The 16,648-nt window shown below is 52.2% G+C and overlaps 2 protein-coding genes across 7 annotated transcripts in view; one reads left to right on the top strand and one right to left on the bottom strand.

The window, feature by feature from the left end:
- Nucleotides 1–249: 249 nt before the first annotated feature.
- Nucleotides 250–1,938, bottom strand: LOC129150589 (disintegrin and metalloproteinase domain-containing protein 21-like). The gene is given in 1 exon segment (XM_054722460.1): nt 250–1,938. A coding segment is annotated over 1 exon segment (1,689 nt).
- A 6,966-nt stretch (nt 1,939–8,904) lies between these two features.
- The window catches only part of PIGG (phosphatidylinositol glycan anchor biosynthesis class G), a 28,097-nt gene continuing 20,353 nt past the window's right edge, over nt 8,905–16,648 (top strand). For 2 of the 6 annotated variants that reach the window (XM_054708876.1, XM_054708873.1), the window contains exons 1-4: nt 8,915–9,157; nt 9,964–10,169; nt 14,315–14,524; nt 15,680–15,868. In XM_054708876.1, the coding sequence (XP_054564851.1) occupies nt 9,013–9,157; nt 9,964–10,169; nt 14,315–14,524; nt 15,680–15,868 (750 nt within the window). In that variant the 5' untranslated portion in view covers nt 8,915–9,012. Of the gene's footprint in view, nt 9,158–9,530; nt 9,662–9,963; nt 10,170–14,314; nt 14,525–15,679; nt 15,869–16,648 lie in introns of those variants that run through there. The other 4 variants (XM_054708909.1, XM_054708906.1, XM_054708898.1 and 1 more) reach the window with 4 other exon arrangements.

The following is a 16,648-nucleotide window of genomic DNA, read 5'->3' as shown; positions in this document are numbered from 1 at the left end:
TTGATTGTTGTTTTACCTGTGTTTGTTGTTTGGTTTAATTGTTTATTGTTAGTCTATTGAACATGCCTATGGTGTATATTCATAGAAAAGAAACAGTAGGTGGCCAAGCCATTACTGAATTTCCCCAGAGCAAACGGTGTGGGGTGAGGAGAGAGAGTACAAGCGGTACACGTGGCCGATATCACAGGTCCTAGAAAGATTCCCCTGGGGCCTAGACAAAGGGAGGTAACTATAAAAGGTCTTAGCCCATTAATTATTAGGTCTCTTGGTGATCCTGTGAAATGGACACCCACTCTTCAGAGTGTAACAAAAAGTCTCATTTTGGTCCTGTTTTTGTTTCCCTTCCCCAAAGATCTCCTTGCAGTGCATACTGCGGTCCGTACAATTGCCATGGTAGCAGTAGCCATCCTCGGTGCATGGGGTTCCATCTTGCAGATAAAAATCACTGGGGCACCGCGTGTCCTTCCCCTTGCAGTACTCGGGAAGGTCACAGATGTTCTGGATTGGTCTGCAGAGCGTCCCCGCAGGCGTGTAGGTGCAGTTTGTGCAGCAGGTTTCCCCGTTACAAATGTTCCCAGGTGTAAAGCGGCAGTCACTGTCACAGCATGGGTTGGTGTAACACCGCTTGAAGGTCCCACAGTCACACTGCTCTTTGTCTTCCACCACAGAGTTTCCACATTGAATGGGTGTCAGGATTTGTCACCTTCTCCTCCTAAGGTACAGCCTGTAAAACCTTCTGTTTGAATACACTATTTCTCTGAAGAGGCAGCGGCCTACATTTTTATTAAGAATGTGTTGTGTGTGTGCAAAGGAACAGTTAGTGAATGAATCTGTCAACACAGGGTACCTGTACATGATGCAGGTGGCCCTTCTCTGGCAAACACAGTCGCTCATATCTAAATACAGACCGAAAAGAACCCCTATTTGGTGGGAGGCTATAATTGATAACAATAAATAATGTCTGGATAGGTGGCCCAGAAAGATGAGATTTGTTTTACTGCATATCGCGTATAGGTATGGTCGATGATTAAGTTCATGGGGCCCATGTCTGTTCACAATCAAGGATGGATATGTAAGAAAATACTTGAAAATGTTGTTAATATAATTCTGAGCATATGGACCTTGTGGCACAGCATAGTTGCTCATGTCTGCAGGCTCTCCCTTATTATAAATGACGATGAGGCTGATGTAGAACCTCATATTAAGACCTCTCAACATGGCATCTATTAAACTACCTAGATGTACCAGGAATTGGGCACACTGTGACACATTCTTGTACATAGTATAAATGGAATGGGCACTCATGAGACAGCCTTTCATAGTTACAAGGTGGGATGAATAGAGCTTACTGCTGACCCTGGAGGCTGCACTGGGGTTCGAGTCAGAGAGAGGTGGGTACCTCTCAGCCTTGTGTCCCAGCGTGGACATGGGTCCTATGGCGTTAGTGTCGGCTACGATCTGAGAAACGATGTGCTCAAACCTCTGGGAATCCTTGAGGGGTTTGATTTCATAGGCCAGGTCATCCACCTTCATGATGCCTTCCAGGCCCCCATAGCACGTGTCCACGGTGACCATGGAGAGAGGGACGTCCTCAAGGTAGCCCAGGTAGTAACAGTCGAGAGGGAAATAGAGGTAGTCCACCTGCAAGGCCCCCTGGTCATCCTGCGTCATCACCACCAGCTGTCCAGGCCAAAAGAGTCTCTTTCGCCGCATGTGGAGGACGTGTCTCTGGCCCCCGAACCTCAGGCTGTAGGAGAGCCAGCCTGCTGCCAGCACGGCTTTGCCATGGTGCAGCTCCTTCCTGGGAATCACCACCTCCGAGGAGATGTAGCGCCAGGAGGGACGACCTTGAGAACACGGGGCTGGAGCCAGCACCACCCAGAGCCCAAGCAGCAAGAGGGGCGTCCTGAGGGTGACCGGACCCTCTGCCAGCCTCATGCCCTTGGTCGGGGAGAACCGTGGATGGGAATGGAGAGTGAGAGGGTCCTCAGTGAAACCTGGTCCCCACCATCTGCAGTGGCCATTCCTGCCAAGGGCAGAGTGACAGAAACCCTACCCTGGCTGCGGCAGCTGAGGCAACAATGACAGGTTGTGGCCATGGGTGGGGCTGGGCGTGCAGTCAGCTTGGGTTGAGGAGGGTGCGGTGGGAACCCTGTCTGTGAATGCTAAGGTGGAAATAAGAGAGAAGGAAGCAGACCCATGTGCCATTGCATTCATGTCAGGCTTCCCTGTAGCTACTTGCACACATGCAATGTCATTACAGCAAAGTTAAATTCCCTGCTGTGGACAAAAAACAGCCCATACTAACCTGAGTAGCTCAGGGGAGGCCTGCATGGCGGCCTGGCAAACTCAGTGACCTAAAGTAGCCACAAAGGATGGTGTGAACTTAAAACATTTTCATTAAAAAGCAGTTTGTGCCAAGACCGGTTTGGCTCAGTGGATAGAGCGTCGGCCTGCAGACTCAAGGGTCCCGGGTTCGATTCCGGTCAAGGGCATGTACCTTGGTTGCGGGCACAACCCCAGTGGGGGGTGTGCAGGAGGCAGCTGATCGATGTTTCTCTCTCATTGATGTTTCTGGCTCTCTGTCCCTCTCTCTTCCTCTCTGTGAAAAATCAATAAAATATATTTAAAAAAAAAAAAAAGCAGTTTGTACTGGGTAGTCATGTTCTAGGCCTGCATCTTCCCTGACAAAAGTCAGTCTTTACCTTAACTGAGCCTATTGTCCTTTCGCATCTATGATAATGTCAATGTAAAAAACCATTGAAACCTGTTGTGGTCGAAAAGGGCCACATGCTAACCTGACAAGCTCAGGGGAGGCCTGCATGGCAGTCTTATAAACTCCGAGACCTAAAGTAGCCACAAAGGATGGTCTGAAATTAAACTGTAACTAAGAGCAGTTATGGTGGGCAGTTATGTCCTAGGCCAGTATCTTCACTGACAAGGTCAACCTTTACCTTAACTGAGCCTATGTGTCTGTCTTTTTGCCTCTACAATAACAGGCCCTTGAAATGTCTGGGTGACTGGTAACCTCCCTTTCTCTGGACCCCATGGGGCACAACCAAATGTGCTGGGCACCAGGACAGATACCACAAATTCCTTCATTATCATGTTAATTGTTCCCTCACCCACCTATGTATGTGTCCATCATTTCACTTTTTATCCAATCCCAGGGGTTTCCCCAGCTCTGCTTTCTCCCACCTCCTTAATCTATCACCAGTGGATTTCATGTAACCCACCTACGTCCCTCCTTTGATTGCAATGTATAAATACAGATGTCACCCGCCAATCTCCAGAACATTATCTCAATTCGTTGAGGTTCTGCTTCCTGGCACATGTCCACAGTTTGGCTCCAATAAACTCACAAAAATTCTTTACAGGTCTCAATGGGTTTTTTCGTTGATGTTAACAGATGTAACCTGTTTATGTTAATGTAGCACAAGCATCACGAATTGGCACAAGGCCTCTTCTGTTTGATCGTGTGTCACTAGTTGGCATGAGGCCTCTTCTGTTTGAGCGTCTATATACGCTTCTACTGACCAGCTGGCGATGGGCCGCTTTCTACAGCTGCTCTTGTGGGGCTATTTTGAAGAACTACTTTGTCTAATGGCTCCTACAGTAGCAATGGCGGCTTGATCTACAATAGTCTCTCCTGTATGTGCCTTCGACTTCTCATGTCTTCTCTGTCTAATGCCCGGCATCCGAGGACCAGTGCTCCCAACACTTGGCATGGTCAAGCAAGATCGAAGAGTAAGTGCTCCCACAATCCCCCCAAAAGGATGGTTTCCACCCACCGTTTTTGTCTTTGAATCCATTCTTCAGCTTTGTGAGACAAAGCACTCTGACCGACCACCACAGCATTTTTGTTTCACTCTCTTCCCAGGACAACCCCTGCCTTTCCCCTCCCCTCCCCTTCCTGCCCCAGGAGTATTACCATCATCTTCCTCTCTCCCAAGCTCCAAGGGCTCTTCCTTTGCATTTATAACTTGTTTACTAAGCCCATTTCTTCTAGCCATTACTTTTTCTCGCTCTGTGATTTACCAGATAAATGTTCTCTTACAGTTTGGGTCATGGCTCTGAATTCTTTCCCAGCCAGAACCCAAATACCAAGGTTGCTGACCCCAGCTTTGATCTGACTCCACAGGTCAGACACCGGGTGCCCATCCACCATCTACAACACACACCATGTAGAGTCCTCATGTGGGGCTTTGTGGCCCTTTGGGGAAGTGTCCCTGTTTGGGGCAAGACATCCCGCAACCTTGGGGTGGCCCACATGGTAACAAAGGATAGCTGGGACCCAGGGAGGGACGAGGAGTGCTGTGTGCTGCTCCTTGTTAGGTCTCCAAAGGAGGAACACAGGAGGCCAGAGTGGGGAGGGATTTATTTGGTCATCCGCACACCACGTGGCTGAGCCTGTGTGGCGCCAGCACCCAGTGACAGGAGTCAGCGGCCCTTAAAGGACTTTTGCGGGCTTTTTGGGGGGCGAAGACTTCTTTATGCAGACCCGGAGGGAAGAGAATGGACGTGGTCAGCACAAGTGAAATGTGGCCTCAGCAAAGGGAATATCCCTAGTGAAATGACCTGAAAAGCCAGTTCCCGGGGGAGGGGTATTGATTCCACTTCTCCATCAAACCTAACACTCGAGGTTTTCTGTATTCAGGTTAGGGGAATCAGGCACTCCTGGGAACAACCACGTTCAGATCCCCTGTCCCCACCCCCACCCAGCCTCTCTCAGGGAGCCCACATCCACTTTCCCCCTCTTTTACTAGGGGAAGAAATGGCAATCCTGCTCTGTGAACTGGGATTGTTCTGTTCTGGTGAGAGAATGCATATCCTCACCTGGCTGAGAGTTGCACTGCCCGGGACATGGGAGTATTGGAGAACTAGTACCCTGGGAAGATCAACAACCTTGTTGCAGAAAGAAAACAATGGAGTCCCCGATGAGCCTGTGCTTTCCAAATCCCCAGCCCACATTGCCTGTGTGGACTGGAAAGGGGCTACATGCTGGCTGGCGGGCTTGGGGGCTGGGCAGGGGGAGGGGGGCGGAGTGCATGGTAGTCTATTAGGAAGGGATGTGGGATGGGGGAGGACCACAGAGGATGGTCTGAAATTGAAGGCCTTTGATTAGAGAGCAGTTTATGGTGGGTGGTCATGTTCTAGGCTAGTTCTTTGGCAAAAATCAACTTTGATCTTGGCTGAGCCTATTGTCTTTTTGCATCTGGGGGTGCATAACTGTGAAATGTCAGAGTGACTTGTGGCTTCCCTTTTTCCGGACCCCTCAGGGTGAGAAGGCTAAAAGGCTAATTCCAATGTAACCCTGATATTTGGGGGGTGGGGGAGGGGCCTAGCAATCTGCATCTGTGCCAGCAATCTAATGTACATTATTTTTTTCAATAAATCTTTATTGTTCAGATTATTACAATTGTTTCTTCTTTTTTCCCCCTATATCTCCCCACCACCCGGTTCCCACCCACCCCCCTCTGCCATTACCTCCCCCCTGTTGTCCTTATCCATAGGTGTATGATTTTTGTCCAGTCTCTTCTCGTACCCCCCACACAGACACCCCTTTCCCCCTGAGAATTATCAATCCACTCCCATTCTATGCCTCTGATTCTATTATGTTCACCAATTTATTCTGTTCCTCAGATTTTTAATTCACTTCACTTTTAGATTCACTTGTTGATAGATATGTATTTGTTGTTCATACTTTTTATCTTTATCTTTTTCTTCTTCTTCCTCTTCTTAAAGAATACCTTTCAGCATTTCATATAATACTGGCTCGGTGGTAATGAACTCCTTTAGCTTTTTCTTATCTGTGAAGCTCTTTATCTGCCCTTCAATTCTGAATAACTTTGCTGGGTAGTCTTGGTTGTAGGTTCTTGCTATCCATCATTTTGAATATTTCTTGCCATTCCCATCTGGCCTGCATAGTTTCTGTTGAGAAATCAGCTGACAGTCGTATGGGTGCTCCCTTGTAGGTAACTGTTTTTCTCTTGCTGCTTGTAAGATTCTCTCTTTGTCTTTTGCTCTTGGCATTTTTATTATGATGTGTCTTGGTGTGGTCCTCTTTGGATTCCTCTTGTTTGGGGTTCTGTGCGCTTCCTGGACTTGTAAGTCTATTTCTTTCACCAGGTAGGGGAAGTTTTCTGTCATTATTTCTTCAAATAGGTTTTCAGTATCTTGCTCTCTCTCTTCTTCTGGCACCCAAAAAATTCGGATATTAGTACGCTTAAAGCTATCCCAGAGGCTCCTTACGCTATCCTCACACTTTTGGATTCTTCTTTCTTTCCGCCTCTCTGGTTGGGTGTTTTTTTCTTCCTCATATTCCAGATCTTTGGTTTGACTCTTTCGGGTACGGTGGTCTACAGTTGAGTGTCTGTGTATTCTTTATTTCAGACAGTGTATGCATAATTTCTGACTGGTCCTTTTCCATTTTTTTTGGTATTCTCATTAAGGTCCTTGAAGGTCTCTTCAAGTTTCTCAGCGGTTTTTGGAAGATTCTTGAGTAACCTTATAAATGTGGTTCTGAACACTGTGTCGTCCATTAGTTTGCTTTCCTCCATCTCTCCTACTCGTGACATACTTCGGTGTCTCCGCATTTTGGCTGCCTCCCTGTGTTGATGGAGTGGCTTTGTGTGGTCAGTGACCTATAGGGGCCGGTAGCTCAGCTTCCCCAATCACTCTAGGTGGTCGCTCTTGGTACACCCCTTTGTGGGCTGAGTGGAAAGTCTTGGTGTAGTTAAAAGCCTTGATTGCTGTTGGTACACTGGGAGGAATTGACCTCCAGGCCAATTGGCTGTGAGGACCTGCTGTGTCTATAACGGAAGAATTGCTGTGCTGGAGACACAGTAGGACTTTGGTGCTCACTGAGTCTGCCTCTTGAATGTGTCCCTTATGAGAGTGGTTGAAATCTGGTGTCGTCCACACCGACCACTAGATACCCTAGTGTCTGGATCTCCAATGGGGTGCAGGTCTGAGGCCTCCCAGCAGGAGCTACAGCAAGAGCTACAGTTTTCTCCTCTTTGCTTGGGCGGTTTTGGAGCAGTCTGACTGGAGCTGCAGTTAATTTGGTTGAGCTGCCACAGAATAGGCCTTTTATATGTAAAAGCCGCTGTGTGGAGCCTGGGCGGGTTTGTAGAATGTGCAGGGCAGGGTCTCAGGGTGGGGCGGGGTTTCAGGGCATCAGTAGGCTGGGGCGTGGCCAACGGCCATGGCTGCCTTCAGCCATCTCTGCCTTTCCGCGTTTCCAAGTCCCTGTGTCCCGCGCTCCAGCGCAGCAAACCCTGAGTGCCGGGCACACCTCTGCAGAAAAGTCACTCTCACTCTCCGACCGATGGCCGACAGTCCAGCTTCTCCCCGTAGGCGTCTGGGTCCCCCGCGTGTCCCCAGAAACTGGAGTTCAGAGTGATCGGGAGTTTGTCTCCCTTCGGTTTGAAGAAAAGCCGCGCGCCCAGTCGCCCACCATCAGCCCGCTTCGCGCGCGCCTGCGTACCTCAGCTCTCCAGCGTTTGCGCTCCCTTCTCCTCTTAGTTGTAAATCTACCACTCAGCCAACTTTCCTGTGGTTCTGGGTGGTAGACTTTTGATTTTTAGTTGTATTTTTGAAATGGTTGTGCGAGGCGGCAGTTTAGTTGTTTAACTTTGCCGCCATCTTGGTTCCTCTCCTAATGTACATTCTTGATGACCTATAATTAAGTCACTGCCCCTTTCTCCACCGACTGGTCTTGCAAGACCTGTTACCTAAATGCTCCCATCTTACAGCACCATAAAGCATGACACAGCCCCTGGAGGGGGGTTATCAGAACTGGCGCCAGGCCAGGCCCTTAGGTATGGTCTCAACCACCAACACCTGTGGCTTTTTACAAAGTCTGAGAACGGTCTGGAAGTATAATCCATATTTGGGGGACAAAGACACCAAAAGGGGGTAAAAGAGGGGCTTCCATCATATGGGTTTGCTCAGAATTTGAGAGGCAACCTCCTCTGAGTCCACTGGCCTAATAAAGCTGTGTATCTCCATTTCTCTCAGCTTTGCTTGGTTTCTCTCCGGTCTTCTAAAACAAGGGCACAGCCAGGGCGGGAAGGATACCGTAAGTTCCTTCATTGTTATGTTGGCTGTTGACTGCTGACTGTCCTGTGCCCACCTGGGTAGAAGTATGTGTCGCTTTCCTTTTCGTCCATTCCCGGAGGCTTCCCCGCGTTGCTTTCTCCCACTCCCTGGTCTGTCACCGGTGGATCTCATGTGGCCCACTGCGTCTCCACCTTTGCTTGCAGTGTGCAAAGCGGTGTGAAGGGACTGCGGATATCCGGGGCATTACCCCAATACATTGAGATTCTGCTTTGGGGTAATTGTCGACAGTTGGGCTCAAATAAAGGCACGGAAACTCTTGACAGGTTTGAATGTTTTTTTACGTTAACACTTCTAACCTGTAACCGTTACACACATTTCTATTCCGTTGGCCTACTTCCCCGGGTAATCTTTGTCCTTCTTACCTTACAGGCCGCTGGCTTACGGGGGATGCACAGCAGGCTTTGGGGGTGACCTGCCCGTCTGCCACCTGGCAGGCGGCTCGGGATGAACGCTCCCGGGAGTGGCCCCTGTCTGCTGCGCTGGCCCGAGTGGCCACAGGCGCCCCGACCCCTCCCCTCGGTTGTGGGGCTTCCCCTCCAGCCTCTGCCCCACTCCTTAGCCCACGACCCTCACCCCAACCCCAAACCTGGCGGGAGACGGGCGGGCCCCAGCCCAATGGCCCCGGCCCCAAGGCGCGGTGGGCGGGGCCGCGCCGCGGGATTCGCCGGTGGGCGGGAACCCTGCGGGGATTGGGCCGGCGCGCCGGAAGTGCTGCACGGGGCCTCCAACCGGGCGGCTGGGCCCCCGGAAGCGCTCGCCCCTCGCGGGTGTGTCGCTGGAGCGCAGGCCGCCCGGACGCGCGGGGCTGGCTGCAGCCGGGGCCGCGGAGCGCGCCTGCTCCCCGCTGTTCCCGCAGCCGGAGGCGGCCGGGCGGCGGCGGGCGGCGCGATGCGGCTGGGCGGCGGGGCCTTCGCCGCGGCCTGCGTGGTGATCGAGGTGCTGGGAGTCGCGCTCTTCCTGCGGGGCTTCTTCCCGCCTCCCGTGCGCTCCTCCTCCAAGCCCGAGCCCCCGGCGGCGCCCGAGCCCTCGGCAGGTAGGGCCCCGCTCCCGGGCCACTCCTTTGCGGAGGACCCTCCTCCTGAGCGCCCCCCGGGCCCCCACCCGAGGCCCCTCTCCTGGCCGCTCCGGCCTCTCTCTGTCTGTCCGACAACGTGACAACCGCCCTGTCGGCCCCGTTTCGGCCCTCCGGTCTGGTCACCGAAAAGTCAGCTCTCCCAGCCGGGCCGCCACCCTCCAGCCCGCGCCCCTTCCCCGAGCAGCGCGGAGCCCCTGGGTTCCCGGCGCCCGCTTTGCTCATTGAGTCACAACAGATAAGGATCCCTGCTGAGCCCTCGCTTTTCTCTCCTGCATTCCGCCAGGCCCCCTTGTCGCCGGGAGTGACGAGCGCCTGCAGGGACCCCTGCTCGGTTCTCCCTCCCGGCAGTCCATGCCAGGGAGAGGCTCCGTTTTGCCCAGGTCCACACACTACGAGCCGCCGACCACGCGAACACAAGTGGCGGAAGCTCGCCCTTCCGCGCAGTGAAGCGCGTGTTCGCAGGTCCAGCGCCTGCATTTACCGCTCCAGGGCCCTGGCCTCGGCAGGGCCTCCCCGGGCCCAGAACTTCCTCCTCGCCGAGCTGAGGGCAGTTCCTAACGCGGTCCTGGGGCTCCCGAGCTACCTGGTGGGAGCCGCCCCCCACCCTGTGGGGGAGGGCATTGTTCTGTGGGTCGGTGGGTGGGTGGGTACGCACAGACGTGGCAGGAGCTGTGCTAGAGAAGTGGGCAGCAGCTAGGTTATAGGTGCTGGAATGCTAAGTAAAGTGGACACCTCCATTTTCTTTTCCTTTCAAACCCTTTTAGGGGCCAGTTCCAATTGGACCAAGCTCCCCGCACCTCTCTTCGGGAAAGTTGTTATTATGCTGATCGATGCCTTGAGAGATGATTTTGTGTTTGGGTCAAAGGGTGTGAAATTTATGCCCTACACAACTTACCTTGTGGAAAAAGGAGCATCTCACAGTTTTGTGGCTGAAGCAAAGCCACCTACAGTTACTATGCCTCGAATCAAGGTAAACAGTTTAACACCGTGTTTCATAACTCACTAGGCGCCAGGTGCACGAAATTCTCACAAGGGGCACAGCCCTCGCAGCCCCCGCTTCGTCCTAATGAGCGCATGAGCCCTTTATTAGATAGGATGGTTTGGCTCTAAGAGGTTCAGAGGGCTCTCTATAGTCTGTTACTTGTCCACATTTGAAATGCATTTGGTGCCCTCAGCCTGGCTGGGGCAGTAGACGGACAAAGAAGCCTGACATAAGGTAGAACTGAGACCACGGTTTGTACCCCTTTTCAAGTAGCCAGAGTTCATGCTTGCTGGGAGGCATAAAGGATTGAAAGCCAGTTATTCCAGGCTAGCCTAGTCTCAGGGGTGCCATCCTCCTTGCTACCCTGTTATTTTCTGTAATGGCCATTAGGTCAGTTATACTCCTGGAAAGCCTCTAGGGTTATCTCGTCCAGTCTCTTGACTTTATGGATGAGAAGGGAAACTCAGACTTGCCCAGCACTGAAGCATACAGTGACTGACCCAGCAGGGTCTGGCCTCCACAGTTCTCGCTGTGTAAACTGCCTGCAGGTGCTCAGCTAGTGAGTGTGGCTTTCAAGTGCCTAGTGCTTCACCCAGGAACTATGGGTAAAGAAAAGACTGAAGCTTTATTAGGGACCGTTTCCAAAGGAGGGAACAGGCTTGAAGTACCCAAGTCACGCAACTGGAATGGGGACTGGAGCACAAGGCTGCCTGGCTCCAATGACTGGCCGTCATGGGGCAGCACACGGCAGCACTGCTGAGCAGGGTGACTGAGGCAGGTCCTTCCCTCAGAAGGCAAGAACCCCCATTCCCAAGGCCATGGCAGCCACGGGAACCTCCAAGGAGCTGACAGACTTGAGTTCTCACTTCACACTCCCTACAGCCCCCAACTGCAACTCGGTCGCTACCTGCATGCTCCCTGGGGTGCCAGCCCAGAGGGTAAGAGGAGTTCCACAGGGCAAGAAATTGAAATGTCCATTAAACATGTGAAAAGACTCTTTTTACTTTACTAGTAATCATAGCAACTCAGAACCATCTGCAAGGCCAAGTTTTGTCTATCACGTTGTAAAAATTTAAAGATGGATGGTAACCTACTCTTCATGACAAATGCGGTGAGCATGTGTCTTAATTCTGAGAATATAGCTGAACTGAGCCACCTCCCTCATCCAGTCCAATGTGGTCTCCAGCTCGTGCTACTCAACTGAGTGCCCTCCACTGTGCCTACTCACCCCGGCCTCGTGGCTGTCCTGCCCGTGTACCTCCCCCTCGTCTGAGCTCCCTTTCCTCTCAGGATCACATGTAGCTAGCTCCCATGCGCACTGCCCCCTGGCTTGGAGCCTTTGCAGTTTACTGTCTCCCTAGGAAGGCCCCACCTCATCTCACCTAGACAACACTTCAATCTCAGGCCTCAGCTCAAATGGTACTTCCATTGGGAGCTTTTTAAAGTAAATGCCCATTAAAATCGTCTTCTTTAAATATATTGTGCATTCAAATATTGGATGTAAATATGTTGTATATTCAAACACTAAAAACAGCCCCGGCTGGTGTGGCTCACTAGATAGTGCCAGCCCTCCCACAAAGGCACATACTGGGTTGCATGTTCCATCCTCGACCCCCCGACCCTGTCGGGGCGTGTGCAAGAGGCATCCAATTGATGTGTCCCCTCACGTGTTTCTCCACTCCCCTTTTCCAGTCTTTTAAAAGGAAAAAATATCCACAGGTAAGGGTTAACAAATGTGTGTGTGTGCGTGTGTGTGTGTATGTAGTTTTTATAGCTGTTTTCTGGGGAAAGAAATCCGTGGTTATTAATTGGGAAAAAAAACCAAGTTGTAAAATTATTTACATATTCTGGTACCATTTTGGTGAAAAATGTATCTTTGTATAAATTTGGTTGTACACCTACAGAAAAAAAGTATGAAAGGGTACTTACCAAAAATAGCCAGTTGTCTTTAGGAAGTAGAATTTGGGGTAAGAGAGAGGCTCACGTTTTAAGAAATAACTTTAGCCCTGCTGGTGTGGCTCGGTGGATAGAGTGTCGGCCTGCAGACTGAAAGGTTCCAGGTTTGATTCTGGTCAGGGCACAGGCCCAGATTGCAGGCTCGATCCCCAGGGGGGTTTGTCCAGGAGGCAGCTGATCCATGATTCTCATCATTGATGTTTCTATCTCTCTCTTCCTCTTCCTTCCTCTCTGAAATCAATAAAAATATATTTTAAAAAAGAAAAAGAAAGAACTTTAGCCCTGGCCAGTGTGGCTTGGTTGGGTGTCCTTCCCCTGCATCGGAGGGTCGCTGGTTCAATTCCTGGTCAGGACGCACGTCCTGGTTGTGGGCTTTGGCTGGATGTCACCCTTACCTCCGTTGCATCGAGCTTATGGAAGTCCACTACACTTGTCTTCATCTCTCTAGAAATCAATAAAAAAATCTTAAAAAAAAGAAATACCTTCGTTGAGATAGAATTTTTGTACAATCCAGCACATACATTTGTATGTGTATATAGTTTGACGAGACATAACGTGTGTATATCCATGCTCCCCTCGAGATTGACCCTCACCCAGGAGTGGTGGCTGTTGTCGCTGTTATTTTGTTTGTGTAGTGTGGCTTGCCTGAACTAGGCCTAGGGAGTTTCTCCCTGAGTGTAGGGCAACTGATGTCTCTGAGGTTGTTTTTCTAATTCTTGTTTTTAGTTTTAGGCTAGTATTTCCAAGGGTCACTCGGGGTCAGCATAGGCTAGTGATTGGTCAGAAGTTGTGCATAAACACCTAATGTGGTGAGGCTACCACCCTTAGTGGGGTCACGTGTGGGACGGGCCAGATGCTCACTGGTCAGGGACTTACGCGTCTGCCCTGACTCTCACTTTCTCTGTGGGTGGGCCTTCCGTCTAGCCAGCAGGAACTAGTAAGTAGGCCCTCCCTCTCCAGTCTCCTGAGTGTACACACAGCCTTCCAGGTGCCAGGAATAGGTGGAGCTGATGGGGGTCCACTACACCTATCTCATTCCTCCAATCCCCTTTTAAAGTTTGGGCTGGTCTCTTACCACAACCAGCACGGCGCCTCGGGCAGCTGTTGATGTGGCCTTGCCATGGGTGCCACACCCTGGCGTGGCACTGTTGCCTGGAGCCAGCTCCAAATCGAGGGCCCTCCTGTCCTCCGCTCCTGCAGCACAGAGCCAGGGCGGAGGGCGCAGCCCCTTTAAAGCACTGCGGGGGCTCACAGTGTTTACTGACACCTTGCAGTTTGTCTTGAGTGAGAACTTCTCAATGGGTCGTCTATCCTTGGTGAGTTTTCAAAGTCCCCAAATGGTGATTTTGACAGTTTTATCCAGTGTCATCTTGCTCTTGGGGGAGAAAATGGGGCGAGCTCACATGCGTTCTAGACGCCCCGTGAACGCACATGTCTGCTGCTGTTGGCAAGTCTTGGCAGGTCCTCCTTGGGTGCGACCCGATGCCTGTTGGTTTGCATTGCACAGGCCCGGACACTTGTGTTGTGGGTTGTTGGGAGATACCGACCACAGAGACCGCGCCCCATCATGGCGGCCTCTTGGACTCTGGGCTAAAATGAGGGAGGCTGTTGACTTACTCCAATCGCAGGAAGGGGTGAAGATGTCACCCCCCTCCCTCTCCCAGAAACTATGGGGCCGTATGGTGGGGGCGGGGAGGGGTCCCCACCAGCACACCTGGGCCAGCTTCCCGGGGGAACTCCTGAGAGGGGTGTGGAAACTGCTCTTTCACTTGGGATTGGACAGTAGAGTCTCTGGTTTGTGAATCAGGACATGGAGTTTGCAGACTTGAAGCTCAGGTGAGAGCCTGGCCGTGGGTGTGAACACACAGGTCTGAGCGCACACCACCCTTTGTCGCTTGTTTTGGTTCTTCTCCTCTGGCACTGCCGTCATCTGGCTCCTTCAGCGCCTCCTTTATCCTCTCCTTGTCTGAAATGGGGTCAGGCGTTCACGGTGAAGCATTCTGGTTTTGCCAGAATCTGCGGGTAGCTTTCCCCGTTTGTCGAAAGACTGACCCACGCTCCGGTACTGGGGATGCCCTACTTTTATGCTTGCGTCTTTCCTCTGTGTAGTGGCCAGCACCCCTCCCACTGCTGCACTTTGGGCCCCAAAGTCTAATCGAGAGTGTTCCCTCCTGCAGGCATTGATGACAGGGAGCCTCCCTGGCTTCGTGGATGTCGTCAGAAACCTGGACTCGCCCGCTCTGCTGGAAGACAATGTCATCACACAGGCAAAAGCCGCAGGGAAGAGAATCATCTTCTATGGAGACGAAACATGGGTGAAGTTATTCCCACAGCACTTTGTGGAATATGATGGAACAACCTCATTTTTTGTGTCAGATTATACAGAGGTCAGTGTCTAAAATAAGAAACAGAGATCCTACTAGGCAGAGAGGCAGCGTTGTCTGTGTGATGTTTGTTACTCTATGGGGAGGGTGTGGAGACAGTACAGATGTGGTTCACTTGTACCTTGACAGCCAGGGCGTGAGCCCTGGTGCAGGTGTGAGCACGGCTCTCTGGAGGCTAAGCACCAATTGGCAAGTGTCAAGAATCCAGCCAGGAGCCAGGTGAGCTGGGTGCACAGGTGAGTGGGGACATCCCAAAAGGATAGAGTGGTGACAGCCTCTGTCTGAGGCCGAGTCTGAGGCTGCCACACTGCCTGGGGCTCCGAGGCCGTGGGTCCCTCTGCAAGTGGGTCAGCGTCGAGTGGGAGGCACAGGGTCAAGGACAAGCTGGGTGGGTGGTCCTGAGAGGCATCAGCCTGTGCTGGGAGTGCTGCTTCACCAAGGGGAGGAGTGATGAGAGCCCTCGTTGAAAAGTTGAGCCTGGGTGCAGAGGGAGACCCTAAGGGCAGTGGCACCACATGTCTGGACTTGGCTTTAGGGCGGTCAGCGTTGCACCCCCACACCTGTCCGTTGGCTGACACAGATGCCCTCTGCTGCAGTGGCCTGTGCAGCATAGCAGTGCTGGCCAGCGGCAACTGGGCCCGTCCCTCTCCTGTGTACAGTCACTCAGAAATACTTCTCTGCTGTAGGCTTTTCAGTGGGAGGGAGGTGGGCTAGCGGAGGGGTCGGGGCTGACCAAGCTAAATGGCTCTGTTGGGGGCAGCTGGTCACAGAATGCTGTCTCCTCCCTCCCAGGACAGCTCTCATGCTGGTCACTTGAACCCTGGGCACTGTCCTGTGCTCACTAACTGCCCTCCCTGTCTAATTGGATCTTGGGTCCTGGGTCCTTGCTCAGTGGTGCCCACAGAGATGTTCTCGGAGCAGACCCTGCTTGGTCCATCTGTATAACACACTCTGTCTGCAGCCTAGAGGTGTGAAACGATGTCAGTGAAAGTTTCATCTCATCTGATGTTTGTTTAATTATTTATGGCAGTTCTTTTTTTTTTTTTTTTCTTGGTCTTTTCAAACTCCCACTAGTCCTGTCACCTAAACTAACCGTATGATTTATATTGACCGCGTCCCTTTCTCGGGGAGCTCTTGACATGCACTTTCCCCTTAAAGGTGGACGATAACGTGACGAGGCATTTGGATAAAGTGTTGAAAAGAGGGGATTGGGATGTGTTAATCCTCCATTACCTGGGGCTGGATCACATCGGCCACATTTCCGGGCCCAGCAGCCCCCTGATTGGGCGCAAGCTCAGCGAGATGGACAGCATCCTGATGAGAATCCACACCTCGCTGCTGTCAGAGGTGAGCTGCACTTCAGAGGGTCTTGGTGCCAGAGAAGCTGAAGCTGGCGCGTGAGCTCAGGTGGCCTGAGTGAATGTCACGCCCACCGCCCCTCGGCAGCCTCAGCCAGCACGGTGCCGGCGATGCTCACCTGCTGGTCCCGCCTCCAGTGGCTCTGTCTCCACCATCACCATCCCTCCCGCTCCTGCTTCCTGAGGGCCTTCGGGACGCTGGGCCTGCCTGGGTGTCTGCGGGGTGTGGGCTCCAGCCAGGAGGGCAGACAAGAAGCACAGTAACCAAGTGCATCAGGGCTCTTTTAAAAAAATAATTTTATTTATGTCAGAGAGAGAGAGAGAGAGAGAGAGAGAGACATCGTGATGAGAGAGAATCCTGGATCGGCTGCCTCCTGGTTCATTGGGCAACACCCAACCACTGAGCCATGCCAGCCAGGCTGCATGCGTGTTCTTGAAGGTGATGTGCCACAGGACAGTGGGGGCAGGAGAAGGGAACTGCATCTGAGGGGCTGTGGTTTTCAGCAGCCTGGGCAGTCATGGGAGATGTGAGCAGAGGCTGGACAGGAGGGGGCCGATGTGCCAGGCCAAGAGCAAGGGCGAGGTGGAGCTGCCAGGCACATCCTGGGCAGCAGAGGTCATGGCTGGAGTCCCGGAGCAGGGAGGTGGCTGCATTTGACAGATGGGGACACCGAGGCACGCAGAGTAATGTGCCAGCACTCTCACAGCTCGGAAGTGGCAAAGGGGTCCAGGCCCAAATCCTCTGCCCTGAGAGGCCCTGTGTCCAAGC

This window comes from Eptesicus fuscus, chromosome 2 (assembly GCF_027574615.1).
Source record: "Eptesicus fuscus isolate TK198812 chromosome 2, DD_ASM_mEF_20220401, whole genome shotgun sequence".
In the NCBI taxonomy this organism is placed as follows: Eukaryota; Metazoa; Chordata; class Mammalia; order Chiroptera; family Vespertilionidae; genus Eptesicus; species Eptesicus fuscus.
The sequence above is the reverse complement of the archived record's forward strand: the minus strand, read 5'-3'. Positions and strand labels throughout refer to the sequence as shown.